The sequence below is a fragment of the Verruconis gallopava genome (assembly GCF_000836295.1).
Source record: "Verruconis gallopava strain CBS 43764 unplaced genomic scaffold supercont1.69, whole genome shotgun sequence".
In the NCBI taxonomy this organism is placed as follows: domain Eukaryota; kingdom Fungi; phylum Ascomycota; class Dothideomycetes; order Venturiales; family Sympoventuriaceae; genus Verruconis; species Verruconis gallopava.
The window spans coordinates 1,985-29,576 of record NW_015622205.1 but is presented as its reverse complement, the minus strand read 5'-3'; the positions used below and the strand labels follow the sequence as shown (position 1 = coordinate 29,576).

The 27,592-nt window shown below is 47.0% G+C and overlaps 9 protein-coding genes across 9 annotated transcripts; 4 read left to right on the top strand and 5 right to left on the bottom strand.

Annotated features, from left to right (window-relative positions):
• Positions 1-263: 263 nt before the first annotated feature.
• Positions 264-1,847, top strand: PV09_09445 (uncharacterized protein; the record flags this gene model as incomplete). The annotated part of the gene is made up of 3 exons (XM_016363503.1): positions 264-738; positions 799-1,377; positions 1,438-1,847. The coding sequence occupies 3 exons, from the start codon at positions 264-266 to the stop codon at positions 1,845-1,847; spliced, it is 1,464 nt and encodes a 487-aa protein (XP_016208663.1).
• A 1,783-nt stretch (positions 1,848-3,630) lies between these two features.
• On the bottom strand, positions 3,631-5,901 carry PV09_09444 (uncharacterized protein). The gene is made up of 3 exons (XM_016363502.1): positions 5,044-5,901; positions 4,097-4,984; positions 3,631-4,047 (listed from the first exon to the last, which is right to left on the bottom strand). The coding sequence occupies exons 1-3, from the start codon at positions 5,599-5,601 to the stop codon at positions 3,775-3,777; spliced, it is 1,719 nt and encodes a 572-aa protein (XP_016208662.1). The 5' UTR covers positions 5,602-5,901; the 3' UTR covers positions 3,631-3,774.
• Positions 5,902-6,604: 703 nt separating this feature from the next.
• On the top strand, positions 6,605-8,718 carry PV09_09443 (uncharacterized protein). Its single transcript, XM_016363501.1, has 3 exons — positions 6,605-7,547; positions 7,602-7,943; positions 7,996-8,718. The coding sequence occupies exons 1-3, from the start codon at positions 6,672-6,674 to the stop codon at positions 8,488-8,490; spliced, it is 1,713 nt and encodes a 570-aa protein (XP_016208661.1). The 5' UTR covers positions 6,605-6,671; the 3' UTR covers positions 8,491-8,718.
• Positions 8,406-10,365, bottom strand: PV09_09442 (uncharacterized protein). Its single transcript, XM_016363500.1, has one exon. The coding sequence runs from the start codon at positions 10,353-10,355 to the stop codon at positions 8,688-8,690; it is 1,668 nt and encodes a 555-aa protein (XP_016208660.1). The 5' UTR covers positions 10,356-10,365; the 3' UTR covers positions 8,406-8,687.
• Positions 10,366-10,548: 183 nt separating this feature from the next.
• PV09_09441 (uncharacterized protein) lies at positions 10,549-13,687 on the bottom strand. Its single transcript, XM_016363499.1, has 4 exons — positions 13,534-13,687; positions 12,994-13,478; positions 10,906-12,941; positions 10,549-10,850 (listed from the first exon to the last, which is right to left on the bottom strand). Exons 1-4 carry the CDS (start codon positions 13,607-13,609, stop codon positions 10,820-10,822), a joined length of 2,628 nt encoding a protein of 875 aa, XP_016208659.1. The 5' UTR covers positions 13,610-13,687; the 3' UTR covers positions 10,549-10,819.
• A 1,623-nt stretch (positions 13,688-15,310) lies between these two features.
• On the top strand, positions 15,311-15,777 carry PV09_09440 (uncharacterized protein; the record flags this gene model as incomplete). Its single annotated transcript, XM_016363498.1, has 2 exons — positions 15,311-15,450; positions 15,519-15,777. 2 exons carry the CDS (start codon positions 15,311-15,313, stop codon positions 15,775-15,777), a joined length of 399 nt encoding a protein of 132 aa, XP_016208658.1.
• Positions 15,778-15,890: 113 nt separating this feature from the next.
• Positions 15,891-18,306, bottom strand: PV09_09439 (uncharacterized protein). Its single transcript, XM_016363497.1, has 3 exons — positions 17,901-18,306; positions 17,651-17,840; positions 15,891-17,594 (listed from the first exon to the last, which is right to left on the bottom strand). The coding sequence occupies exons 1-3, from the start codon at positions 18,250-18,252 to the stop codon at positions 16,358-16,360; spliced, it is 1,779 nt and encodes a 592-aa protein (XP_016208657.1). The 5' UTR covers positions 18,253-18,306; the 3' UTR covers positions 15,891-16,357.
• A 3,764-nt stretch (positions 18,307-22,070) lies between these two features.
• Positions 22,071-25,191, top strand: PV09_09438 (uncharacterized protein; the record flags this gene model as incomplete). Its single annotated transcript, XM_016363496.1, has 4 exons — positions 22,071-22,299; positions 22,360-23,089; positions 24,514-24,775; positions 24,832-25,191. The coding sequence occupies 4 exons, from the start codon at positions 22,071-22,073 to the stop codon at positions 25,189-25,191; spliced, it is 1,581 nt and encodes a 526-aa protein (XP_016208656.1).
• A 10-nt stretch (positions 25,192-25,201) lies between these two features.
• On the bottom strand, positions 25,202-26,426 carry PV09_09437 (uncharacterized protein; the record flags this gene model as incomplete). Its single annotated transcript, XM_016363495.1, has 1 exon — positions 25,202-26,426. A coding segment is annotated over one exon (1,140 nt), but the record flags the coding sequence as incomplete, so codon positions are not given.
• Positions 26,427-27,592: the final 1,166 nt, after the last annotated feature.

The following is a 27,592-nucleotide window of genomic DNA, read 5'->3' as shown; positions in this document are numbered from 1 at the left end:
GTAGATCAGGCTCTGCTTAGAGCGCTTAAGATACGTAGTCGAATAACCTTAGACTACGAAGATGAGAGAGATGCTTTTGGGTTTATTTGGACCCCAAGTGATAGGTAATTTAACTCAGACAGCCTTTATTTAACCCGGTCAAGCAGATAGCAGGTCATAAGGGGATGAAGTTGTTTCCCTCAAACCTTTAGTGTCATTTTTTTGAAGTCGGTTACTGCCAGATTGGTTCTATAATAATACTCTCCTTGATAAGATAGATTGTCATGCAGCCGGTTGCTGCCATAAAGGAGCGGCCATTGAGCCGTGATAATACAGCTCAAGGCACAGTTGAGGCTTTATCTCGCGCTTCATTGCAGCGACCGGATGTTCGAGCATGGTGTTCGTCAATGGTGTTTTTGTCTACTTCAGTCTCAATTGGCGCGATGACATGCGGCGCCCTGATCCTGAAGAGTCGGCAGGTTTTGCCTGAATTCTTGAATGATACATGTGCAACGGCAAATGGTCTGGAAGTGGTGTGGACGGGCATACGCAAGTACAAAAAGAACCACTTCGCGTTCCCATCCACAGCGGCTTCGTCGATGCTGATTCAAGTCTTCGCAAACATAATCATAACCTTGTTCCTCGATGCTCACGCCCGCGTAAATTTCACTGCCATGCTTTGGCTCCTCCAAAAGGAGAGTGGAAATGGTCCAAGATACAACACGAATTCGCGCTTTTTAGGCGGAACCAAAAAATTCGGTAAGATCGAGAACGAAAGAACAACGTAATCTAGTCTATTTTGACTAAGCCGCACATTAGGACCATGTCATTGGACTACCAATATTGTTGCGGCCGTGGCAATAGCTATCGGATACGGTGGCGCTGCTACCCTCACGGCTCGCATCCATACTAGTGGCATTTGTGACAAGGAATTTAACATCCTGGGGCCTCCAATATACACTGCTTGGGGCGTGGACATATCAGGATATCCTCTTGTGATGCTCGGCGGCGCGCTTTGGGTACAGAGTCTGATTTCAATCTGGACGTTGATCTTAATCTTTGGGCCTGAGAAGAAAACCATCAAAACTTGGAGCTCAGACCCTGTTGTGAACGCAGTTTTCATGATCCTCACGGGAGGAATGTATTTTGCAGACCCGAGAAACCACACGCAAAGGCCGCTTAGGATGAGTGTCTACAAACAGGTGTCCCGAGTGCGTTGGCTTGTCCGTGTAATTTGGGTGGCGTTCGCTATCTTGGCCACTTGCCTTGTCATCACTGCGTACTTTGCCAAACAGCAGGGTAGCTTTGCTATTGATCAGATTCAAGGAGACGATTGGACTGGCTTCGGGTTTGTTCAGGCCCCTATCGGTCCCACTTCGCTCGTCACAGATTGGGCAGGTAAGCAAATGGCCGCGATGTGCCTTCGTAGCTCTTGGACGTTTGTCTAATTCTTCCTAGGAGTGTTGATTCAATCAGGAATGTCGGGCTTGCTGGCGTTCTTCATGCATTGTGCAGATGTTGTGGCGTACTTCATGAATGACGATGTGAGTTGGCAAGACGCATACAGCCGGTACGCAGAAGACCCAGACGCTTTCGTGCCCAAGCTCTGGCGATTCAAGTGGCGAAATCTGGTCTTATTTGTGGCAAAGTCCAGCATTCAATGGGTGTTCGGTTACGCAACTTCGGTCGACGCTGTCTTCACAGTGTCCTTTGTGCCTTTGGCAGTTGTTACAACCATCATGCTACTAGTTGCAATTACGCTGGAAACAATGGCACGATACAAGCCTCACGACGGAGGGCCAACGACGTACGGGGAATTCAGGCTCCTGATTAAATACATAACTCAACATCACCTTATCTGGCTCTAGTCATTAAAACGCTACAGATATTGAACTCTCCTTAACAGGGAGGCATTTGCGGTTATGCTTTATTTCTACTACAATATCAACTTAGTGCAATGAATGCATTGCGGCAAAAGTACAGCTGTGTACCCCTTCGACACATTGCCGTAGTGATCACTTCATACATCAATGCATTGCTGCTGCAACCTTGAGTGGGCCGACGTTCGGAATCAAATTTCTAAAGCCTAATGAATTCGGCCAGTTTGACGACCTCCGTACCTATGGCAAGCTGTGTTTTATTTCTTCATAATCTCGTCCAGTGCGCTGCGACTGAAACACGAGTTCCTACCTAAATTGTCTCACGTTGATCCTTGAGTTCAATCATGACGTCGTCGACCTGATTGGCTCACACAATGCTTCGGTTTTATTTTTGTTGGGAGTGCTATCTTGAATACAACAGCGCGAATCGATGAGCACAATCCTTTGACTCAAGAGGCATCCTTCAGGTTTTTAAAACGTAGGACTTGGTGAAGTCCTTTACGATGTCCGCGCTCAAGGCCAAAGTTGCTAAAGGCGCATCGAACGTAGCAGCCAAAATCGCAGATACCCCTGACAGCATCAGTGAAATCAGCGGTGAAATTGACGAATACGGTGAAAAATACATTCTCCGGGTCACTGCTGGTCCTAGTTACGATCCAGATACCCATGTGCCGATCGTCGTCAACGGGAACGACGCAGCTGCGTTCGAGAACGACTTCATGAAAATAAAGGTCAAGGTTCGAATACGAGGCTACAGAGGCCTTCCACGAATCTCTCCTTCACATTCGCCATACTTTGACCATCCTTTGCATGTGAAAGACCAATACTCTGTTGGTTTCTCATTTGTACCAAAGGTTGATTTACCTGGCGATGAGTTGTGGTGGGGTGAGTTATGCCTGCTGTCCTTCGAGTGTCATCATTTTAATTCCTATCATGTAGGGAACGATTTCGATCACCCGATTCGAGATCGTCTTCCGCCTGGCTTCAAATTTGCTCTCAACCTTGTCAAGAATTTCATTGATCCCGGAATTGAGGCCGATCCGTATTCCGATCAGCCCTGGCTATACGCGCCAGCACTGGACTGCTGGTTCACATTCCGGATTGGTGACAGGCTCTCGCCGGAGCAGCAGAAGGATATCCCCCACGTCGACGAAGAAAGCCCCCTTGAAGAGGGCGGAGACGGCACCGGGTTGGAGGTCCGGGAACGGCTCGGCATGCCACCAGATTTGAGACGGCGAAAGTTCTATCTATCTGCTGAACGTCGTGCTGAGTTTACGTTCGAGAAAGATCGTCTCTACCAGGGAGACTTTTTCAATCCCTATCTGGATTTTAACAAATTCGCGTTGAGGTTGCCAGGCTTTTCAATTCGTGTTATCAAGTACATCAACGACAAAACGCACAATTTACGATACGTGCTTAAGAATCGCAAAACAGGTGATGTATACTTTGTTGTAAACATCACGCTACTGTTTGGCGATGACATGCGGCAGGCTTTGGACGAGGAAGATCACCAGGACAGAACGACGAACAGAATATCGTCAACAATTCCTTGTACGACGTTCAACAAGGGAGAGTAAAGTGGTACTAAATCAGATCTGCGGTCAGGGACTACAATCGGGAAGATCCCTTAGAATATGTCATTCTAGGTGATGTATAATCAATTACAAGCAATAGGCAATGTGGCACAACATGGAGTCATTGTCCACAAACTGAGGTATACAATCCGCGTCAGAATCAAAATAGTCACTTTTAGCAAAAGAATGAATTAGATGCACGTAAAATTCCAACATTAAGTCGAATGCTTATGGTGTAAATCCAAAAACTATATACAAAACGAACTTAGCGCTCCGTAGAAACCATGCATCGTCGTTATGCGTCCCCGAATTAAGTGATTTGACTCGTTTAAGACGATCGTCTAAGACGAGTTTGTTTGGGTCTTCTCGAACTTGTGGACAGACAAATCCTTTTCACCGCCTTTGGTTTCCTGGGCAGCAATTGATGCACGTCGAGCCTCACCAGTCATGTATGGATCGACAACGGTGGTCTTGAACTTCCTGGCCGGAATGTGCTGCTCGAATAGCACGTCCAGCTCACCATAAGTGCGTCCTTTCGGTTCTGGAAGGCGGAAGAACGCCCAAACGAGGCAAAGGAAACAAGTTCCAGCAAAGAAAAAGCCGGATTTTGCGCCCTATACTACTGTTAGCGGTATAGGATACAAGACATCAAGCAAAACTTACCCAGTTCCAAGCAGAGGGATTCAGCATACGCGGGGTCAACACATTGCTGACAATACCACCGATGTTGTACCAATTGCGAGCAAGAACGACTGTCTTCTGCCGAAGACGTGTGGATGGAATTTCAGCAACAAGAGAATAGCAGATGGGTCCCACGGTGGTATCATAGATGAAGGTGAAAATCAAAAGCATGGATCCAATAGCCCACTGTGCTGGAGCGTTGTCTTTGGAAGCGATTCCGCAGAACCCGATGATCAAGAGGAGACTGAACATGATAACCAAACCACCCAAGTATAGAGTGCGGCGACCGAACTTGGGGATCAGGAACCATGCAGCAAACACACCTAAGGCCCCAAGTGCGTATTGTACCATACTCATGGTAAAAGCATTCGAGGTGTTTAAACCGGCTTGCTCATAAAAATATGTGCTGAAACCCATGAATGAGGCGCCGCACCACACTTGAACCATCCAGGTATTCGCCGCAATCTCAGTTCGGCGAAGATCAGTTTTCTTAAAGCAATCCCAGTAGGTTGTTCCTTCGGTGATCGCTTTTTCCATTTCGTTGGTATGAACCATCATTGCAATAGTCTCATCAACGTTGAAATTCGGTTGGTTCCGAGACGTCAGCCTTAAGAGCATTTTCTTGGCCTCCTCCAGTCGGCCTTTGCGAACAAGCCACCAGGGTGATTCGGGGGCAAGTGATATGCCAATAATGAGGGGGACTGGCCACATCCATTGGAGGGCGTATGGAATCCGATAAGCCCATTGATCCTCGCGGAGAGAAACACCCTTCAACACACCCGAGGCCAAGAACTGGCCAAAGACCCAACACAAGTTGACATAAGTAGTTAGATAAGGACGAAGTGCCACTGGTGTGACTTCTGAGGCATACTGTGCGAAATATGTTAGCAGAGAATCACCATCTCGCTGAAGCCCAATTTTTGACGTACTGTTGTCGTAAGTGTCTGGAACACACCCCATGGGATACCCATCAAGATGAGACCAACAAGGAGCATTTCAATGCTCTGGACAAAGAAAACAATAAATATAAGGCCAGTAACTAGAGTCAGAGCGCCAATCATCGTCTTTTTATAGCCGAATCTGTCAGCAATAAGACCGTTTATCATCAGTCCAAGGATTTCGCCAACAAGAGCGCCATTGGTGAGACCAGATTGCCACGCAGCAGTGACTTGATAGGTGCCATCTGGAAGCTGATGACCAAACCTGCGCTGGAAAGCAGGAACCGCAATCAAGTTGGCAATCAGCACAATGTCAAATCCCTCCATGACAATCGCAGTCGACAGCAAAATTGACCATGCAGAAGCTTTGCGGTAGAGCTTCAAACCTGCAATAAGACCCTGGGTCTGCTCAGCCTCTGCGGCTCTTGCAGCATCTTCGGCAATTGCAACTATGTTCGGGTTGATAACGGACATCTTGCGGAACTGCTCGTCGTCCACATGGACTTCGAGGCCGTCCTCGCCAGGACGGAGGGAGTAGCGCCGAGACATTTCGAATCGTTTTGCTGATTAGCAGACGTTAAAGAACACGGTCGAGGCAGATGTGAACAAAAGATATTTGTCTTCAGTCAGCTAAAGTTGCTAGATATGGCTACTGTAGCTGGCAGAAATCGATGCTGGTCGAGCGCCATGGTCGTGGGAATCTCTCTCATTAAATAGAAGTCCTTGCTTAAAAGGACTGGACCACGAGCAGTCCCTTTGCTTTGTGGCTGAAGAGAAGCAACTCTTTCGAGCGTGTCTACTCCGCACTTGGGTAATCGTAGGAGCGATTTTTCGTGTGGTTTGTTGGTCATTGGGATCGCAGAGAGACCTTTGCTACGCCCATTTTGGCTCTAGCCGATAATCAACCAATGAAAACTTGATGTCCTTGAGCGAATAAAGAGCTTTCAAATCAATTCCAGCAGTGAATTCAAGTTTTGATACCCCAGAGAAAAACCTCCCGCACTGAGCCAAGCTAATGCACCCCGCTTGACTGCTACGCCGTGCCCATTGACTTTTGGCTGTGCTAGGCTTGGGGACGCTTAGTCGGGCGGCCAATTAACGTAATCTCGAAGCTTTCTCAGACCGATCCGACTTTGAACGAATCAGCGGCAACGGTAGAGCAAACCTTGGCACCTGTTCATTCCTCGTGATCTTCGGTTACGTTGCAAGTTCGAGCGCTTCCTTGATCTGCGCGGAGACATGTACTCGAAGACGGACCGACAACGACTCGGCCCGAGATGTCTCGAATCAGCAGGCTTAATCTCTCTCCAACTGCCGCGTTCCGTCAGTAGATCATCGCAACACCGAGAATTTCCACGAGGTCGCTTATCGCGAGCCGAAGGGGAATCCTATTTTAGGGGATGATTGTTGAGTTATAAGTGAGCTAGGTATTTCTAGGAGCTCAATTCTAGTGCACTTGCCGAAGTGTCGGATAGTGAATTCCTGGTGTAAGCAGCTGATAAAACGCCGTTCTCTCCCTGTCTTCAGACTTTCAACTTCCGTCGTAATCTAATCTTTTTTTTTTTTTTTCCAAAAATCATCCTTTTCAAGTTTTGTTTGCCATTAATTTAATATCCGTCATGACTATCACCGAAAGACGAAAATGGTGGAAAGAGGGTGTGGTCTACCAGATCTACCCAGCGAGCTTCAAAGACTCTAACGGAGACGGTATTGGTGATATTCCAGGGATTATTTCAGAGCTGGATTACATCCAATCCATTGGTGTGAACATCATTTGGATCTGTCCAATGTACGATTCACCGCAGGTTGACATGGGTTACGATATCAGCGACTACGAGAACGTGTACCCGCCGTACGGCACTCTCCGAGACATGGAGGTTCTCATCGCCGAGACGCACAAGCGGGGAATGCGCATCATTCTTGATCTAGTGATCAACCACACCTCAGACCAGCATAAATGGTTTCAAGAATCCAGAAGCTCCAAGACGAATCCGAAACGGGACTGGTATATATGGCGGCCGGCGAAGTACGTGAATGGAGTACGAAAGCCGCCTAACAATTGGCGTGGAAACTTCGGTGGAAGTGTCTGGCAGTGGGATGAGCACACGCAGGAGTATTATCTGCACCTCTTCTGCCCGGAGCAGCCTGATCTTAATTGGGAGAACGAGGAAACTCGTCAAGCTATATACAAGTCAGCCATGATATTCTGGCTTGATAGAGGAGTCGATGGCTTCCGCGTGGACACTGTGAACATGTACAGTAAAGGTACTGTCATGGCCGATGCTCCCATCACAGATGTCACCAGCGAGTGGCAATGGGCTGGTTACGAATACTGCAACGGACCACGAATGCACGAGTTCCTGCGGGAAATGAACGAGATACTCGTCAGATACGACGCTATGAGTGTCGGGGAATGTCCAAACACTCCAGACCGCGACCGTGTCCTGAGCTATGTGAGTGCGTCACAAAAGCAGTTGAACATGGTCTTCCAATTTGTAAGTGTGCGCCCTGAGGCATGGCGGATTTCCAAATACTAACGGCATGGCCAGGATGTCGTAGACATTGGCATGGGCCCACACAAGTACCAAACAACACCGTTCAATTGGAAACTTTCGGCATTCAAACAAGCGATAGCTAACACACAGAGTCTTATCAAAGGCACCGATGGCTGGACCACTGCTTTTCTCGAGAACCACGATCAGGCACGATCCATCTCGCGCTTTGCTTCTGATGCACCCGAGCATCGTGTTGCGAGCGGCAAGATGCTCGCCCTGATGTTGATGGCCATGTCTGGAACTCTGTTTATTTATCAAGGCCAAGAGCTCGGGATGATTAACTTCCCCTTGGAATGGGGTATAGAGGAGTACAAGGACGTTGACTCATTGAATTACGTGAGTTCCAAACCAGACCGCCCATGTCCCACTTTGTCTAATTGATGCACAGTACGATCTTGTGGATAAACGAAGCAACGGGAATCCGACAGAACTTGCTATTGCCAAGGTGGCCCTTCAACATCTCGCACGAGACCATGCAAGAGTTCCTATGCAGTGGGATGGCACAAAGAACGCAGGCTTTACAACAGGTAAGCCATGGATGCGTGTGAATGACGACGCTTGCGTTTGCAATGCCAAGCAGCAGTCAGAGGATCCTTCCTCGGTGCTAGCATTCTGGAAGAAGATGCTGGCTCTGCGCCGAGAACACAACGACTTATTCGTGTACGGCGATTTTGATGTCGTTGACCCGGAAGATGACAATCTCTTCGCTTTCACAAAACAATGGCATGCCAGCAAGGCCTTTGTTGTGTGCAATTTTTCAAAAAAGGAACAGACATTTGAATTACCTAGAGAGTTGAAGGGAGCAAAATTGCTGGTGAGTACGCTGGATTGCTCCGAAGGGTACAATCTGCAGCCGTACGAAGGGCGTGTTTATTTAATTTAATTGCTCGACTTAAATTGCTCGACAAGTTGCGGGAGGAGTTGCAAACTACATTGTCGGGGAAATTGCGCTAGCCAAAACCAGGTTTGCTCAACCTGATCTGAGACAACAAAAGACAAAGAGATGAGACGAAAAAGAGAAGTCAGAGCACACTAGATTATACTGTAGCATATCCTCCACGGGAGTCGAGGTAATGACATTTAATGAAGGTGGGAATTGGTATCTCCTAGAGCACCGTCCTTGAGGAAGGCAAAGTCCGCAACGGACAGCCGTCTCGCAATTTCGTTATACTGTGTGTACAAGCTGCCGTTCATCGTAGTAGGAAAAGAGGGAGCTAGTTCATTATCTGGGGAACTTGCTGTGACGGTGGGCGATGTAACAGTGATAGGCAGCATAGACTCTGTGGCGCCGTACCATGGTCCGTCGGGAACGCCGACATGTTCGAAGAAAGGAGGAGTTCCTGGTGAATTCGGATTGCTTCCCATCTGCGGAAACATTCCTTGAAGCTTCTCAAGCTTTTCTTGAACCATGCTCTTCCGTGTGTTGTCGAGAGTCGGAAAGGTAAAGAGGTACTCAGCAAGGAAAAGAAAGTCGTCGACGCGGTTGGCGGTATCTTGTATGCTATGCGCAGGCGCCGCTATTATCACGTCGGCAATCGTGTCGGTGATTTCGAATAGCTTCTGCACAATTCCACTGCCGTGAATTTCTATGTCCTGTTTTGAAATCGTGGATAGCTGATTACGAAGCTGCTTGGAAAGTCGAACTGGGAACAGTAGTGACAGACATTCCTTTGGTGAACTGGAGGATAGCAACGTGTTTGACATCGCAAGTCTCCAGACGAGAGTCTTCAGCCACTGTTTGGTGACCACAAGATCTGCCTTCTGCATGCTGTTCAACACAGCATAGTTACCCTCTGGATTATCAAGCTGTTGGTCAAGCTCTGCTTGCTTGCTTTCGATCCAAGCAGGCGTAATCTTTGAATCGTGATGACCAAGCCAGTTTTGCAAGAACTCTACATCAAGGAGCTGGAAGAGTCGAATTATTTGGTTGAAGCCTTCCTGAACACTTATGGGTATTGTTGGATCGTCCTCAGGTAGACTCTGAAGGGGCCGCATTACGGCTTGACGATAATCTAGGATGGCCAGAAAGCGCTCGTGAATGTACGCTTCCCAATATAGCCGTTGCCGCTTCGCCCTTTCATGTTGAGGCAAGGAAGACATTCCACGATTTGTCTCTATCCCAAGAAGCTGAACAAGGGTGATTGCATCTCGCATGTAGAAGAACGAGGCATCCGAATCTCGCATAGTCATAAAGCAGTTATGGAGATGCAGAGAGGTCATGCATTGGCGTATGGAAGATTTGTATCCTCGTGAAACTAGACGACGGGAGTTAATGCTCTCATTGACAAGCCTTTCGATGGCTTCGGCAATGTCTGGCGTCCTTCGATCCCCAATGTATGACAAATTCAACGTACACGCACCGAATGCGTGAACGTAAGAGTAAGCTTCCTTATCAGTGTCCATCATCTCGATATTTTGTCTGATCTCGTCTTCTGACAAAATCGGCTGTACTGGGTAGACCGAAGCCATATAGTCCGGAAGCAGGTTGAGAAAGTAGGCCTTGTCAAGAACAAGTTCATCTTTTCGAGGTAGCAAAGGTGCCAAGTGCCGAATTGGATTCGATGTTTGTTGTTTGTACTCCAGAATGACCCTCCCTCTTCGACCTTGTGATCGTGGTTTCGCTGTTGCGGAGTAGATGCAGCGCAAACCGCTGTGAGCGCACTGCGAGCATCTGGGTTCGCCATTGCATTTGACTTTTCGGAGCTTACATGCGTCGCAGGCCCTGGAGACTCTTCTTTTAAGCTCCATTATCGCAATTTTGTGATCAGCGAGCGTGTTGTTGAACTGAGTGGAGAGCCCCACAAAGTTGGGGATGCTAAAATGCGGAGTCGGACGATGGCTCTTTACCTCATTCGGCAGCTGGTGCTGCGCAATGAGAAAACCAAGAGATGCACTTTTGAAACAGGTTAAAAGCATATTAAGACGGATACTTGACGCCTCACAGTATTCAAGGATTGCATCCAGGGAGACACAAAAATACCTAGCTCTCATTTCTAGTCCCTTTAGTTGCTACAAACTCACACCAATCACACCAAAATAGGGTTTGGCTAAAAGAATCATAATTCAACTCATGTTCACCCCGTACGTTACACTCAGGCAAAATAATTCCAGTACGCAGGAAAACGTCATAGATCCGTACCCCATAACAATGCAGAACATCAAATGCTTGGTTTCCCAGCGCTGATTAAAAGACTTTTATCCTTCCAAGCATCTCATATCTTGTAGATAATGCCACCAGTGTACCTACGGCTGTTGTTAGTTTCCCGATCTTGCAATAAAATGCGATTGAGATGCTCACATAATCTTGTTCCGCTCACTCAGAGCTTCCAGACACAATCTTGCCTCGTCCTCGTCAAACTCGTCTGGCCCCGATAATCTTGCATTAATAGCGGCAATAAGTGGTTCCTCATCCGCAGCATCATTGGCAAATAGCGGCGAATCAATCAATTGGCCTAATGCTGCCTGGAACGCTTGTATACGTTCTGGAGAGACCTCAGCTCTCCGAGCTCCACTTGCTGTACCCTGTGAATCATCTGCCTGAGGGATAAGCTGTGAGGCTGGAAGAGAAGAAGCAGGAGAAAAGTGTGACTGGGATTGTGATTGAGTCCCCGTACCATTCGTTCGCTGTGTACGCGTTCGCTGCGTGCGAGGGGTAGTTGTATAAAGATCATCATCCCCTTCATCGCCGTGAATGCCAGGATGACCATTTGCACCGTTCACTCCAGGGTTGCGTCTCGTCCGGGGTCCAGTTGTACGAGGGGTGCTCTGGCGTGGTCTACTGTCACCATCGTCGTCATCGGAGGAATCTGAGTCAGAATCTGTGGACATGGCATCGTCATCTGGCCTATGCGTTCGCTTTCTTCGTTTGCGTCGCTCATCTTCGACGACCTCCTTGAACAAGGCAAATCTCAAAATCTGTTCTGCAACTTCAGCATCCTTAACCTCGACGCGGTTGCTGAGTCTAGCCTTTGCATGTGCGGTAGACAGACGAATAAGCGTTTCAAGAGTACGAGCTGTCATCGGAGAAGTCTTTCGCTGATTGCCCTCCATCTCGTCATTGCGAAGTGCAGAGTAAGTGGCGCTGATATGTTCAGCAGCGCCTTGAGTAAGAACAGGCTTTATCCGTTGCTTCGCGTACTGCACGTATTTCTTGATGAAGGGAATAGTGAGGACTTCAACCTTCCTGCCAGAACCACGGCCAGTAGTAACTGTGACCCCAGCATGAAGCATGACATTGAATTTTTCATAGACCTCGGTAGGTTTGTTGGCATCAGCATCTCCGTCTAGGCCAACACCGAGAGACTGAGCGCCTGTTTCGCGAATTGGGGCGCCTTCCTCGAGACCTGGTTGGCGGTATCTATGCATGCGAAGCACATGCTCTGAAATTTGCCTATCCCGCACATCATCGATGTCGTCAGTTACCACAAAGAGCAAGTCGAAACGAGAAAGGAGAGAGTCGGGTAGTGCAATATTGCGGTGTGGATCTTTGTGTGTGTCGTACTGCCCATAAATGGGATTTGCTGCCGCTACAACTGAACAGCGAGCATTTAAGCTGGTATGGATGCCTGCCTTAGCTATGGTAACGGTTTGTTGTTCCATGACTTCGTGGATTGCGACTCTGTCCACATCGCTCATTTTGTCGAACTCGTCGATACATACCACACCGCGGTCTGCCAGAACCATGGCACCTGCCTCTAGTCGCCTCTCGCCGGTTTCTTTGTCCGTAGTCACCGCAGCAGTAAGACCAACGCCTGATGAACCTCGACCAGTGGTTGCGATAGCGAGTGGGGCGGTATTAAGAACAAAACGCAGCAATTGCGACTTTGCTGTGGATGGATCACCGACCATAAGAATATTAATGTCCCCCCTCAAGTGTGTTCCATTCTCCAAATTCTTCTCAACTCCACCGAGAAGCATCAGTAGAATCGCTTTCTTGATGTAGTCATGTCCGTAAATACTGGGCGCTAAGCTCTGTGAGAGAAGATCGAAGACTTTCTTGTGCTTTGCAATCTTGTTGATATTTCTGATATCGGTATCGGTAATGGTAGCTTGTGCGATTCCGCCCCCTGACTTGGACGATAGTTGGATGATGTTGTTTGCAAGGATGACTGTGCGGAAAGTTGAGCTTGAATGACCTGCATTGCGGTTTCCCAGACTTCGATAGATACCAACAAGCTGTATTCTATCACCCGGCTTTGTGCGGTCGACCAAATCGTCGTCCAGAATAACGTCAACGCTTCGTGGCAGCTGGCCAGCAGGAGCACGCTCTGGCATTTCTTGAATGGAGATGGTCTGGTGGTCTCGGTATGTCGAATAGCCATATTCAGTGATAAGCTTAGACAGTTAGTTGACACAGACAACATATGTTGGAAGCAGAGATACCTACTGGATTTCCATCGTCGTCCTCAGTCGGGTAGACACTGGTTGTTGTCGCCCCGACTGTCATTGTCTGATCCTTGTACTCCCTGGTAACAAACCTATTGGTCGCCTCACTGTAGTGTACGCTCTTAATTACTTTAGGTCTTACAAGAGAGCACTTTGTCACAATGCCCTCAAGCGCAACCATGTGGTTCAAATGACTAGAGCTGAGGGTTCTAGGGTTGCAGGAGAATTCGCCAAAAGAGCCAACAAAGGCGCAGTAGTACATAACATCAGTATCGGACTCGTGCTTCGGTCTTCCAGGCAGCGCAGTTATGACATTTTTGAGAGCAGTGTCAAATGCCAATGAGTATTCGAACGGGCTGTTAAGTAGGCCATCGCTCAACTCCCTACTGTGTGCGCGCACTTCGTCGATGCTGACAGTAAGGCGTCTCAAGCCCCGATTAAGCATAAGTATGATATCTGGCTTGTATGTACGGGCTCTTTGGTCACCTGTTGCCCAGTAAGCATGTGTGTTTAACTCCAATGAGCATGTCATGTCCCATACTAGGGTCGAGGAATTCCTCTACAGCCCGTACACGATCGGCCAGGATCTCATCTCCTAGTCGGTCGGCGTCCGCCATGACGTGCCGCGTTTGTATTACCGGGAGTTTTGGTTCCAAAGGGGGATCAAGGAGGATGTAAACAGCGAGAGTTGCGACAACGCAGCGAGAAAGTGGGATTGATGAAGCAAAAAGGCAAGCAAGACGCGGGCGCGTCGAGAAGCGCGACAACGCTAGCACTGAAAAGGCATAGCACGTGTGTCACCTGACAAAGACCAATCAAACCTCTACTTCTGGTCTAGTCTCGTTCTCTCCAGCCGGAGAGACGGCTACTCTGTTTCTTTGCCCTGGCTTGCTGCTCTCTGCTAATCTCCTCTGCCGTCGTCTTCTCCTACGTGCTTCCTTTCATGCTTCAGGTTTCTTAACTGGCGGGCACAGCCCAACACGAAATACGCTTAAGTGCTCTGGCTGACGAATACGCATACATTCCGCGTGACGATTGAGTATTCACATGGTGGTATAGGCGGACGTATCTCTGGTGGGACGCGAATACTTGACAATCGTGTATCCACAAGCGCATACACTTCTCAGCGGGTAATTGAACACGAGTTGTACACCGTGATCCAAGTGTGCAGTATGATGATGTTAGCTCTAAGTTCATCCTGGTTGACTTTGATAAACTTTCTTTCTATGAGGCCGTATCTTATGATTGAGGCGATTCTATCTTACCACGACGCTTTTTTTGTGACGAAAGGGTTTTTCTCATCGAAGAGAACTTGTTTCAAGCGCTTTGTCATTTCAGTTCTCCCACTCATCGCCAATTGCTCTGGCCGATGCGGGACAAGGATAAGGAAGCAATTCAGTTTCCATCATGGTAGAAATGTACCTTCAGTCTCATGCTGTCCTCATATGGCTTGTACTTGGCTACGTGGCTCAAATTTGCCAAATTTATGAGTTTCTTCGAGATGGCAATCGATTAATTAGGCAGGAATACTCTTCGATTTCTGCGGTGATCCACTAGTCTTCCCCACTGCATGTTTTAATTTCAACACTGGTGCCTTTAAAAGTTTGCTATCTACTCAGATATTTGAATATAGCTAACCCTCAGCCATCTTTGCTCTTGCAAATCACAATGAAACCCCACCTGCCTCCGTGGCAGACGCTGTTGACATTGTCCTATCTTATTGGACAGAACTGAGCGAATCCTTAATCGAGGAGGAATTACAACCAAAAGAGATATAGCAAAAATTTTCAACACAGCAAAACATTCTCTCCGTGCCTTGCATCGCTAGAATGGTTTGTATGAAATAGCACCTTTATTGCAATGCTGAGGAATCATGCCAATAGAGGAAAAGTCAGTGTTCAAGAAGCCAGGCAAATCAAGGAGACGTTTCGTTTTCGGAATGTCCACAATTTGCCTTGTACACTGGATACTACGAATACGTCTGTAGGTTGTTACAGAAGTACAAGGCTGCGCGACATGATAGACAGGCTGCACGACATGAGAGACAGGAACGGTCCATGTTCTAAGAGAATCTGGTATGGCTTCCTTACATCGGTATCCCAAATTCAACATCCAGTGCAACATATGACAAGATCGACAAATTAAGAAAAGATCTTCTTAAATGACAGCGCCCGAAATGTTTGGTACCTCAATTTTCATACATCTGGCGAAATTTAATATTTAAGCAGCGAACAATCGGCCATGCAGAAGCCATTAGATTCAATTCTAACGTACCCAGACGATCATTTTAGAACGATTCTTCAACTGCTTAGCGCATCATGAAGCTCTCGAAGGCCCTTTTCGCTGCTTTCGCTGCAATGTCGCTGGCTCAGGGTATTCCAAATCCAGCAACATCTGTCAGTGAAACTACGGACATTCTTATTGCTTTAATCGACCTCGAAAATCAGTACCCCGGATAGTAAGTGGCCATAGAAGATCTAAAATTTGCTTTTTCCATACTGCAAGAGCCACTAACACAAAAACCAGCCTCAAGGAAGTCCTCGAAACGTGGCTTCAGCAGATAGCAGAGCAGCTGAACGGCATAATTCCTCCCTCCACCTCTACTTCTACCATAAATACTAGCTCCACAGTTAACAGCACCATACCTACCACTTTTAGGACAACCACGCGGAGCTGCTCTGGTACTTATTCGAGTATTGTCAATTTCCCTACTACACCAGCTGTGCCAATTGGATCTCCAAGTGTGGTTGCCGATGAAACCAGTACAGGTTCTCTTCTTGCCTAACAAGCCAAAAGTACATTTTGTTATTAAGTAGGGAAATGATAGAGAAAAACAACAACAACAACAACAAAAAAAAAAAAAAAAAAAAGCGCGTCGGCAAGATTGAAGATTGGACATTCTTTTTGAGCTTTGGAATATATTCAGATCTAGACAACAATATCAAGTAGTAAAGTATCTTCATTGCGGAATGCGATTCCATCCAAATTGCAATACTACTCTCACCCTTCATTAGTTATCTATTTTGCTTCAACTTTTGTTGCTCATGAAGCCCGCTTCGGTGATTTCGCGCTTGATTCTATTGATTGTTTTTACTCCGTAACAACATTAAACCTGCCATAAACATCGTAAATCATCGACGAAAGGAATCGCAATGTCTGTTTGTACTTTTTAGCAATGTAGCCATTACCATTTTGCGTTATTGCTTGAAATTATTCTCCAATCTTCTGCCAGCTTTACATTGCACATTGCACATTGCTCATTGAATTTGCGTAACCATAACCAAGGAAATCAAAGCGAGTTATGTTTTTGTGTTCTCTGATATGCTTATCCAATCTTGAGAGTCTAACAATGCCTTCTCAGACATTCATAGCTTCGGAACATCTACCTCGAGCAAGTCAATTCCATTCAAGATTTCCCTTTTGCTTGGCATTTTCCCCTTTCGCATCAGTTCTGCAGATTGCACCATATATGGATCCTTGCCCATTGTCGCGACAGCCACAACGGTCTCGCCCTGGGTATAATAGGCAATGAAGCTCGCTTTCTCGGGATCAGTTTCTCCTTTAATTACCACGTCGTCATATCCCGCCATGGTATTGCCACAATATCTCAATTGCATGCCCAGAGCTGACCAAAAGACGGGTGTGAAAGGCTCAGGTTTGGATTCTGGTGCATTGATCGCCTTGGCCACTGTGCGCCCTGCATTCTGGGCAACATTCCAATGCTCAATGCGCACCTTCTTGCCATTACTCCCTGGGCCGTGATAAGGATATGTTGCAATGTCTCCAATAGCGTAGACGTCTTTCAGGCCATTCACTTGGAAAGATTCGTCCACTTCTAAGGAACCGTCTCCCAATAACTGAATTGCAGAATTGTCTTTGAGATACGAAGTTGCTGGTTTGATACCAACGCCTTCGATCACAAGATCTGCTTCAAGCCTAGTTCCATCTTTCAGTAACACGGCGCCAACCTTTGAAGAATCTGCGGATGATGCTGTTGCTTTGTCGACGGACTGGCCCATATAAAATTTAACACCATTCTTCTCCAGAAGCCCTCGGAAAGTCTTCCCAAGCTGCTTACCCATGACTCGCTCCATTGGTTCTTCCTCCATACCAACGATGCTGATTTGGTGCTTTTTCCCCGCGAGACAATTGCCGACTTCCATGCCGATGAATGAGGATCCGATAACCACGATCTTCTTACCTCCTTCCTCACCTGCAGACTTCATGATTTCTTGAGCATCTGGAAGCGTCCTGAGCACAAATACATTTTTCAAGTCACCCTTCAAGCCCGGGAGCGGGAGGAAATTGGCCGTCCCACCAGTAGCAAGAACGAGCTTGGTGTATTGATGAGTCTTTCCAGATGATGTCTTCACGCATTTCTCGCTGAAATTTACGGATTCAACAGTATCATGAACGACATCTATGGCTGCCTCCTTGTAGAATTCCTCCGAGCGCCATGCCAGTTTCGAGACATCGGTCAACAATGCCTTGGATAGCTTCGTTCTATCAATAGGTGGATAGCCTTCTGAAGTGATCATGGTGATCTCTCCGTTGAATCCGCCACCACGGAGACCTTCTGTGACCCCAAGAGCGCCGCTTCCACTATTCCGCACTGTCAGTTACGTTTTACATGCAAAGTGGCACGCGGCAATTCCTACCCGCCGACAATTATGACCTTGTCCTGCGACATTGACGCACACTTAAGATTTAGTTTTCTTCTGTTCGCCTTGATTGCTGACTCATCGCCTTGGATATAAACTGCACCATCTTTTTCAACGATCTCAAATTTCGCTAATGGATCGAGAGCAGGTGCGTCTTCGATGTCGCCCGTTGTGATTTTAAAGCAGGCTGAGTTTTTGTTAGCAAGAGATATCCCAGCGAAACACGCGATTTTGCATGTATGTATACCTCCGTGCCATGGGCAGGTGATTCTATCCCCGCTCAAGACGCCCTTTACAAGAGGAGCACCATAATGGGTACATTTATGGCTCATAGCATGGACCTTGCCCTCCGACTTGACTAGGAGGACCTTGCCATCAGAAATACCCTCTACCTCAGCTTCCAACTTGCTGCCATTCTTCAGCGAACTCAAACTGACGTCCTTGAGTTTCCACTGGGTAGCCATTGTTCGAACTGTGACAGAGAGAGGTCTGAAAGAGCCGTAGGGCTGTCGTGGGCCAGAAGAAAGTGAAAATGTGATCCTGAGAGCTCTTCTTCCAAGTGACTGCATGTAAAATAGTCCACTCCGTGAGAGATACATAAACCCGCAAGTGGTTTGATGTCACAGCGAAATTGATGGTTGCTTACGAAAGTGGGGCTCTCATTGGTTGGCAGTCGTCAGACCTTCGTCTGCAAATATCCGAACGAGAGCTTGGACCATCTTGAGATAATGACGTAACCGTCTAATCATCGGATGAACTTTCATTTCGTCAGACTAGACACCGAGTAATCCAGACGTTAGATCCACGTGTACAGCTCCGAATTAGCCGCAATTCTTTGAACCTTGTATTTTAGGGTAGAAGTAACATAAGTATATAAATGAACTTTTCGGAAAATCGAAACCTGAAGCGAAATACGGTAGAGTAACTCGTTCGAAGATTTGATGCCGGGTAACCCCTAGTAAACTATTGCAATCTGAGCGAGCCTAATTTGTGCCTAGATTTGTCAAAGTTCTTGACAGTTCGTCTCGGTTGCATTGGAAGTCGATGATCCTCAAGTCTCTTCTGCCTTGACAATGTTGTTCTCACATCTTACTCAGTTTTAGCTATCTTTTCTTTTCCTCCATGTAACAACCAAATTTTCCAAATGTATTCTAATTACTGAAACGTTCATGCAGATTAGATGTAATTTTTTAAGTATTACTGAACTGTTGTTTAAATCTTCGCTTTGACTTTAATACGCTGTTTTCTATTATGCGCACGTAATTGCACGCTGGAGAAGACTTAGCTGTGTTACAGAAGCAGGTGTCAGAATAAGCGTTTCAAGAAATTTGCGAAGCTTACATTCTTTCTAACTTTGCATCTAAACACAATGAATAGCAAAATCTGAGTGCAGTACTGAGGCTTCCAAAGTGGGCTATGATCTTAAGTACGCCAATTTGGCAATCACCGTCGAACCAAGATGCTACTAAGAATAAACGGCCTTTCTACAAAGAAATCACATAAGTTTAATATCTCGTGCAAAGCACGTGAGTGCGTCCTTGCAGGTTTTAGCTTGCCATGGTGTTCTACGGTCCAACCAAAGCTCCTCCATTTCCTTACGGATAACCTTTGCCGATGGAGCTGACCAATGATCGCGTCTTACAAATTCGTTTTTGGTCAAACTCGTGATACAACATAATTTTCTAGATCTTGAAGAAATAAATGAAATCTATAATGGTGACAGCAAACAAATAACAAACCAAATCCTGATGATTAATTGCGGAGGCCAATCAGAGCAGAAATTTGTCAAAAGAGTAGAGCAATTACGTTAAGTGAGCAATTACCGCCTCAAATTGTTAAATACATCGAGACTGACAATGTAAACCATCCTTCTCACTGTTTCAGATCCGCTGCCGCTTCGACTTGAATGACCTCCCTCTTCGCTCTACTATGAACTTCCTCAAAATTGATCGCAGTTTCAACGGAGCCGAACACTTGGTAAAATTAGTAGTCGTTTTGTGATGCATTCAATAGCAAACTCACATGCTTCCATCTCCTCAAGAGATTTGCCTTTCGTTTGTCATCTATGTAAGTATGTAAGTTCGGCTTTGTTTGCACAGAACTTGCCTCTTTGATGAAAAACCAGACAAAAATCAACAAAGACCAATTGAAAATTGCAAACATCAAGAACATTCGCCACCCGAGATTAGCAACGGCATGTGGGGTCGCTTGAGAGAAGGCAAAATTAAAGAGCCATTGCGTAGCAGTGCCAATTGCAACTCCAGCTTCTCGGATTCGAGTGGGGTAAATTTCGCTCATGTATATCCAAGGAACCGGGCCCCAGGAAATGTTATAGCTCACTATTATAATTTATCAATCACCAGACAATTTTTATAACCATGTTTCTGAACTCACTTGCTTCAAGATAAACCATAGCTACTGATGCAGCTCCGGCACTCGTAAACCCCCGACCTGCTTTGGGAGGATATTTGGCGGTGAGAACGGCAATTACTAGCATATACGATCCCATCAGGAAAGCTCCACCAAATAAAGACCATTGTCGACCAACCCTATCAGCGACAAAGAGAACAAAAAACCCACAGGAAATAACTTTGACAACACCAAAGAAGCCGCTAAAAAGTAGACTATTGTTGCCTGCACCAATGGCTTTAAAAATTTGAGGAGTAACTACCAATCTTTGTGAGAAGCAAATCCTTATTTCATGTCATTAGGAACTTACAGTAGGCCAAAGATGAGTTCCTAGTCATCTGTACCCCAATTTGTATGCAGATGGTAATAATGACTCGCTTCCGATTCGCTGGTAATAAAAACTCTTTCCAAGTCAGTCCTTCCGTTGCCCGAAGCTCTTCTTCTATGCCGGCGATAATTTCAGAAAACCTAATTAGCAAGAATTTAGCGTATGTCTCGAGAAAAACCTAGTAGACTTACTCTTCCTCAACATCTGCCGTATGTTCGCCACCACGCACCCAAATCAATGATTCCAAGGCTTTCTGTTTTTGCCCACATTTGGCGAACCAGCGTGTACTCTACTTTGTCAACAGCATTCCGAGTCCCAGAATAGAACCAGGAATCAATTGTAAGCCAATGGCGATTTGCCACTGAGCGGTAGACTTCTTCATATGTTGAGCGACACCATAGTCAACCCAGTAAGAGGTCATGACACCACATGTAAAAAGGAACTGAAACAATCCACCAAGCATTCCGCGGATACTCTTTGGAGCCATCTCGGCAGAATACATGGGAATTATGACCGTTGCCATGCCTACGCCGATACCACTAACTACCCTCGCAACGTAGAAGCAAGCAATCGAATGTGAGTTGATGGTCTGCAGAACAGCGCCGATGTTAAACACGCATGAAGCGAGGACAATTGACCAGCGGCGACCGAAGCGAGCTGTAAATGGCCAGACAAAGAAACAGGCAAAGAAAGCTTTCAATCGTTTCTTAGCAGAAATATAGAAATAAAGTGAGTATGTAAGTTCAACTTACCTCCAGCTTGGAGAAAACTGGTCAAATTCGCGCTGACGGTTGTTGCATGCGCAGTGGTGTAGCCAAAGTCTCCGACGAAGGATGGTAAAGTAAGAACACCACCAACTACTCCAGCATCATATGCGAAAAGAAACGATCCAACACAACATAGAGCAGCTAGATATGTCGCGCGAAAAGATCCTAAAGACTTGCCCATCTTTAGAAGATTGTATCTATCAACGCTGAGAGAGTCGTCAATAGAATTGGCTGGTTCAATAAGGGCCTAGTGAAGGGCTCAACGCTGAATTTGTACGCAGTTCAAAAGAGCCCGAGGAATGATTATGTTTTGTCAATGCAGAACGAAACCTAGCTGGGTATGGCATCTGCCTTGGCATGATCTAGATTTGCCTAGAGGCGTCAAAGTAAACGTGGAGACTAACTCAAGGCCAGCCAGCCGTTCAGATCATACGACGGTTATGTTGGAGAAACCCCGTTGGAAGTCGGTCGGATCGACGAACACGGTCGGGTCCATTCTGGGGAGCACACCGCTGGGTGACATCAGCTGGCACACTCTGTGCTGGCCAAGGAGCGAAAAGCATTGAAAGTGAGATCTAACGATGGAGGCGCTATGCCTACCATGGCGCTCCGACCGACATCCGGTAGTAAACGAAGCCATCACATTTGGTGACGGCTTTGTATCCGATTCTCCTCAAGGAAAGGTGCTCAATGAATTTGCGTAAATAGCTCTCGGATGCTAACTCCATTCATTGGCTTGGCTCAAACAAGATGGGCCGCATCCGCATGGCGGCGTTGATATGAGTGAAATTCAGGGTAGGAGAAGCCGAACAAGCGGTTCGTAGAGTCTTCAACCCAAGCCTTCAAAATGATCTCGCTTCCTCCGTTGTAGCGCCTTTCATTCCAAACTGATTTTCTCTGCAGATATTCGAATATGGATTCGCGGCCTAACATTATATTCGTTCTTGTCGATGACCATGCCTCCAAGGCTATCAGTTGTTACGGCGCGGGAATCAATCACACTCCAAATATTGATCGACTCGCGATAGAGGGTATGCTGTTCAAGCATTGCTATGTCACAAATTCAATCTGCACCCCTTCAAGAGCTACAATTCTGACGGGAACTCATAATCATGTTAACGGTGTCATGACTCTTGACGACAGTATAAATAAGCATATTCCAAACGTTGCAAAGCACCTTCGCACAGGTTGATACCAGACAGCGATGGTCGGGAAATGGCACTTGGGTGAAGGTTCAGCACACGAGCCATCAGGATTCGACTACTGGTCGGTCCTTCCGGGCCAGGGGGACTATTGGGATCCGGAATTCATCGAGCCTGATGGTCATAAGCTGAACAGAGGGTATGTCACAGACATTATCACGGACAAAAGTCTTGCCTGGATAGAGCGTCGAGACAAGAGACGCCCGTTCTTTCTCATGTGTCACCACAAAGCACCGCATAGATCTTGGGAATGTGATGATAAGCACAAGCATCTGTATTCTGATCCAATCAGAGTACCGGCGACGTACAATGACGACTACAAGAACCGAGCGAAAGCTGCCAGCGTGGCAAAGATGCGTGTGGCTGAGGACCTTACGTATCAAGATCTCGGACTGGTCCAGCCAGATGGTGGCGAATCAGTCGGAACTCGTGTTGCTCAAGAATCAGGATCATCCCAGCGAAAGATTCCAACTGACTACAAGCGCCTGAAACTCATAGATAAAGACACTGGCGAAATATTCAGATTTGAGAGCGAGACTGCACTTTCCACTTTCAAATTCCAGCGCTACATGCAGAGATACCTCCGAACAATCCAGTCTATTGATGACAACGTTGGGCGCATACTGCAATATCTCGATGAGAAAGCGCTGGCTGAAAACACGATTGTGATATATTCCTCAGACCAGGGATTCTTCCTGGGCGAGCACGGTTGGTTCGACAAACAATTCATGTACGAGTAGTCATTCCAAATGCCATTCTTGATCCGTTATCCAAGAGAGATTTCTCCCGGTACTATTTGCAATGACATAATATGCAATGCTGATTTCGCACCGACGTTCCTTGACTTTGCGGACCTCCGAATACCTTCATATATCCAAGGCGTGTCATTTCGCCCACTGCTAAAGGGCAAAACTCCACCGTATTGGCAGCAGATTGCTTACCATCGCTATTGGATGCACAACGACATTATTCATGAAGCATATTCTCATTACGGAGTCAGAAATCAAAGGTACAAACTGATATACTGGTACAATGAGGATTTTGGTATCAAGGGGTCCCCACATTAGATGCGAGCTAACGCGATCCTGATTAACAAGTCCAGAAGTACCGGAAGCTTAGCAGGACATCGCTAAAGAGTTTAGAAGTCTTACGCCACGGTGGTAAACAGTCCACAACCTAGGTGACTGTTCACCCTCAGCTCTGGGAAATACCATTTTTGGTGAATTTTGCCCGTCTGAGACTCATGTCTACTTGTTCATTGGACATCGTCGCAAAGACAACAGTGGCTAGAACTCAACAAAGCCTCTTGAGACATCTGTTACATGGAGTTCTCTTCTTGATGGAGCAGTTACGGCCATCGACATTTAGAAATGGCATCCTTACAATTGGGTCTGATGCGACATACATTTCTGTGCGAACACTGAAAACGAAGCACAAGCCCTGCCGTCCAGTCCTGGGCCTTTTGTCGCTTCGCTCGAAGTTCGTTTGCAGACTAGATGATATGACGCTTTTTAACAATCAGTAAAAAGTATCAGAGCGTGCACCACATAGCTTAAGCAGCATATGAAGATTTTCACAAGGCTGACCATGGCAAACGCCACAGCAGCCCAAACCTGGAAATCAGGATTCCTCCGCGTTCGAGCAAGCGCCCAGCGAACAGCCACAAAGCCAGTTACGGCACGTCGACAGTGTACCTCACCGCAACACACACGAGCTTGTCTTCGTGAGATTCGCACGAAAGAGCGGGCTAATATCTGCTTCGATAAGAGCGTCTGCTCAATCACAACACTACGGAAGCCTCGCGACATCATTGGTGCCGATCGTCCAGACCATCACATTAGCTCCGAGATTGACCCACCGTTATATCAACCACTCGCACGAATCTTATTCCTGTTCAATGAGACTGTCTAGCGGCGATGGCCTGCGTTTGTATGAAGAACTGTTCTTGCGATATTGCACTTGCCGTGATGCATCTTGTGGATTCGGCAATAATGGATCTTCGCAACTTCTATACCCGTCGATGGTATTTGATTGAAATTACACTTGCTGTCTTGCATCTCGCCTAATTCAAGCAGCTGCTCACTCAGCCTTGGACCTCTTCTTGATATACGCGTTTTCCAGTTCTTTTCTATGTTCACTCATCATGCGCTGCAGGTTTTTCATTTCACTTTTAACACTCTCCACCGGCGCTTGGGCGGCTGCCATTTGCAAACTGCAGACGCCTGGGTTCGATACGGAAAACGGAGTGATCGATGAGAATTGCTGTGCGGCAATGACTGTCATATTCGCGCGTGGGACCATTGAGCTTGGCAACGTTGGAACATTCGCCGGACCACCATTCTTCAGCGAACTCCGATCGCAGCTAGGCAGTACAGGTGTCCTAGTGCAAGGTGTTGACTATCCCGCCAGTGTAATCGTATGTTCTTTCCTTAAGCCATATTCACATGAGATCTGCCTCTGATATCTGTTAAGGGTCTTCTCAGCGATGGCGGTGACGGAGGTCCAACAATGAAGTCGCTCATACAACAGGCAAGGTCTCAATGCCCAGACACCAAAATAATCGCTTCAGGTTATTCGCAAGGAGCTGAGGTAGTCCATAACGCCCTTTCAGACTCATCTATTGCCAGCCTTGTGAGCGGTGCAATTCTCTTTGGCGATCCAGACACCAAGAAAAGTGTTGGCGCATTACCCGATGATCGAGTGCAACGCTTTTGCGTTCATGGTGATATCATCTGCGAGACAGGAATCCTTATTGTAGATGCAAGCCATCTGAGTTACTTTTTCTATGCGAAACAAGCAGCGGCCGCTGCAATAGATCTAAGCGGAGTCTAACTGAAGTACGCTCAGATTTCTACGGCATGTGAGAGGATTGAGTTAAAAGAAGCGATACCATATTGTTTTTTCCCGATACTTTTGCTTGAAGTGCCTCAGGTAGTCTTGCCGCATTCAATCTCTGCGAAAACCTGCTCCGTCTTGTTCTCGTCGAGCTCACTCGCGCTTGAGGTCACAATATCAAATCCTTCGGTGGCTATGCCAGTGCTCGGTGTAGCTGCTTTGTCATTGAAATCTTCAAGGCCTTTTGCAATGACCTTGTTCATGACCCGATTGTTGACTACCTCTTCAGCCCACTGTTGAATACCAGAAATGGCCTGTGCCGGCTTCTCGAGGTGGTCAACAAGATATCCTTGCACTTCTGCAGGCACAATGACGCCTTCCGGAATATTTGCTGCAAACTGATCAGCATACTTTGCAATTTCGTCTTTAGAGAGATCACCAAAAGAAAAAATCCGTTTGAAAACCCCGCGCGCCGACTCTCGAGACATTGGTGGAAGCAGAATTCGTTTGTCAACTCGTCCACGCCTGATTAATGCGCTGTCCAGAAGCTCAGGGTGGTTGCTGGTCATGATCACAATCCGTCCTTCGGCCGCGCTTGCTCCATCTAGGGCGTTCAAGAGCCCGCTAAGTGTGACCATACTAGACTTGTTCCTCGATCTCCTGTTTCGCCTCCTGACCCAATCAGAGTAAGAACTGCCAACTGAACTATCTGAGTCGTCCGAGTCGTCCTTTCGCTTCTTTAGCTCTTTCGTTGTGGCAGACTCACGGCCAATACCAGCAGAATCGATATCTTCTAGCAAAAGTATGCACTTGGAAGGTAATCGGGCAAAGGCGCGCAGGAGACTAGTATCGTTCACTCCGCTGTCGCCAAGATTGAGACAGTATAGGTCGAGTTCGAACTGGCTAGCCAAAGCTTTCGACAAAGAGGACTTCCCCGTGCCAGGTAGACCGTAGAACAGGTAACCCCGTCGATATGGAATACCAAGCTGTTTATAGAGGCTGATCGTTCTCGGGTTGAGGTATTTGGCGACATCTGCAAGCAATTCCGTTTTAATCTTGCCATCCAGCTCAATCGTACTCATCGGTCGAGGCGGCATTCTCTTCTGGTTCCAGTCGTAATCTTCTGCATCCCAAGTGAAGACCAACGTGGCCCCCTTGCCACCTTTCCTCGAGTAGCTTTTGCACATGTGGAGGAATTTCTTCAGCGGCTCGTCACTCCAGCCAAGACATCGAATAGTAATGTCTTCCTTAAAATAAGTGCCACCAGGTGGCATGGGTGGGGGAGGCATTCCGGTGGGTCCGAAACTTCTGTCATGCAAATCAAATATAAAAAGCCTCCAGCCGAATGGTCGAAAGTATTGTCGGCCCACGGTTGGAACAAAGCTAAAGCCATCTTTGTTTTCATCCTCATTGTCATCATGGCTGTTGTCAGACCATAGATCATCCCATCTTGCGTTCACCGTTTGCACTGTAGCGGATCTCTGTCTCCATCTGCCGTGATTTTGTTTCGCGAGCCATGCGTACACATCTTGAACAAGAGGATTGTGCTTGGGAATGTGAATATCGGTCATCAGCCATCGAACAAGAACGTCGTCGATAGTTGTGAAGATATAGTTCAGTAAATGTCTACATGTGTCGAAGAGGAAGAAACAGACAAGTATGTATATGATGTCAAGCCCGGTCCGGTCAAATATGAAAGTTTGGGCATCGCTAAAGCCTGGCACCTTTTTGCTCAAAGCTTGAACGCTCTCCGTCCAGTTGCCCGAGCCTGTTGCCGCAAGATTTGTGAGGGCCATACCCAACATGGGACCCAAGTACGGTGGAATGCCGTACATGCCGAAATTCAAAATGCGTTCATTCACACTGTGGAGTTGCTTTTTAGCTTGTGCTATCTGAGCTATCGATGTCGATAAGCACGTGCCTGGGCAGGAATCAGCACTGAGTTAAGACCCAAGTCCCAACAAGGTATCCAAAGAAGTCCGCACATGAATTTCAGGAACAATATACTGATCCCACCGAGAGAGTGTGGGTAAGTGAGAGACGCGCTCAGTGAGATAGGATGGCGTTCTGCAGAACCAGCGTTGAGCTTTGCGCGAAATGAAGCGAAGAATGATGCAAAGACAAAAAAAATAAATCAAGTTCCGGATCTCACTTCATATTTTGGCCTTTGAGGCGAAGGTGAACAGCGCATCCCTGGCGTGCTTCTCGCTCAGCGTTTGCAGCGAACCATCTTCACCGGTTAGCTAAGTTATGACTGTCCGTGGACTTGACGGTAATTGTGCATGAATGCAGCGACCAATGAAGTGATGGCAATAAGCTTAAATGCATGGCACAACGCCGAGTCATATGGATGACAAGTCACAGTATAGATGGATCCTTTCTGGGAGTTCCTATGCGT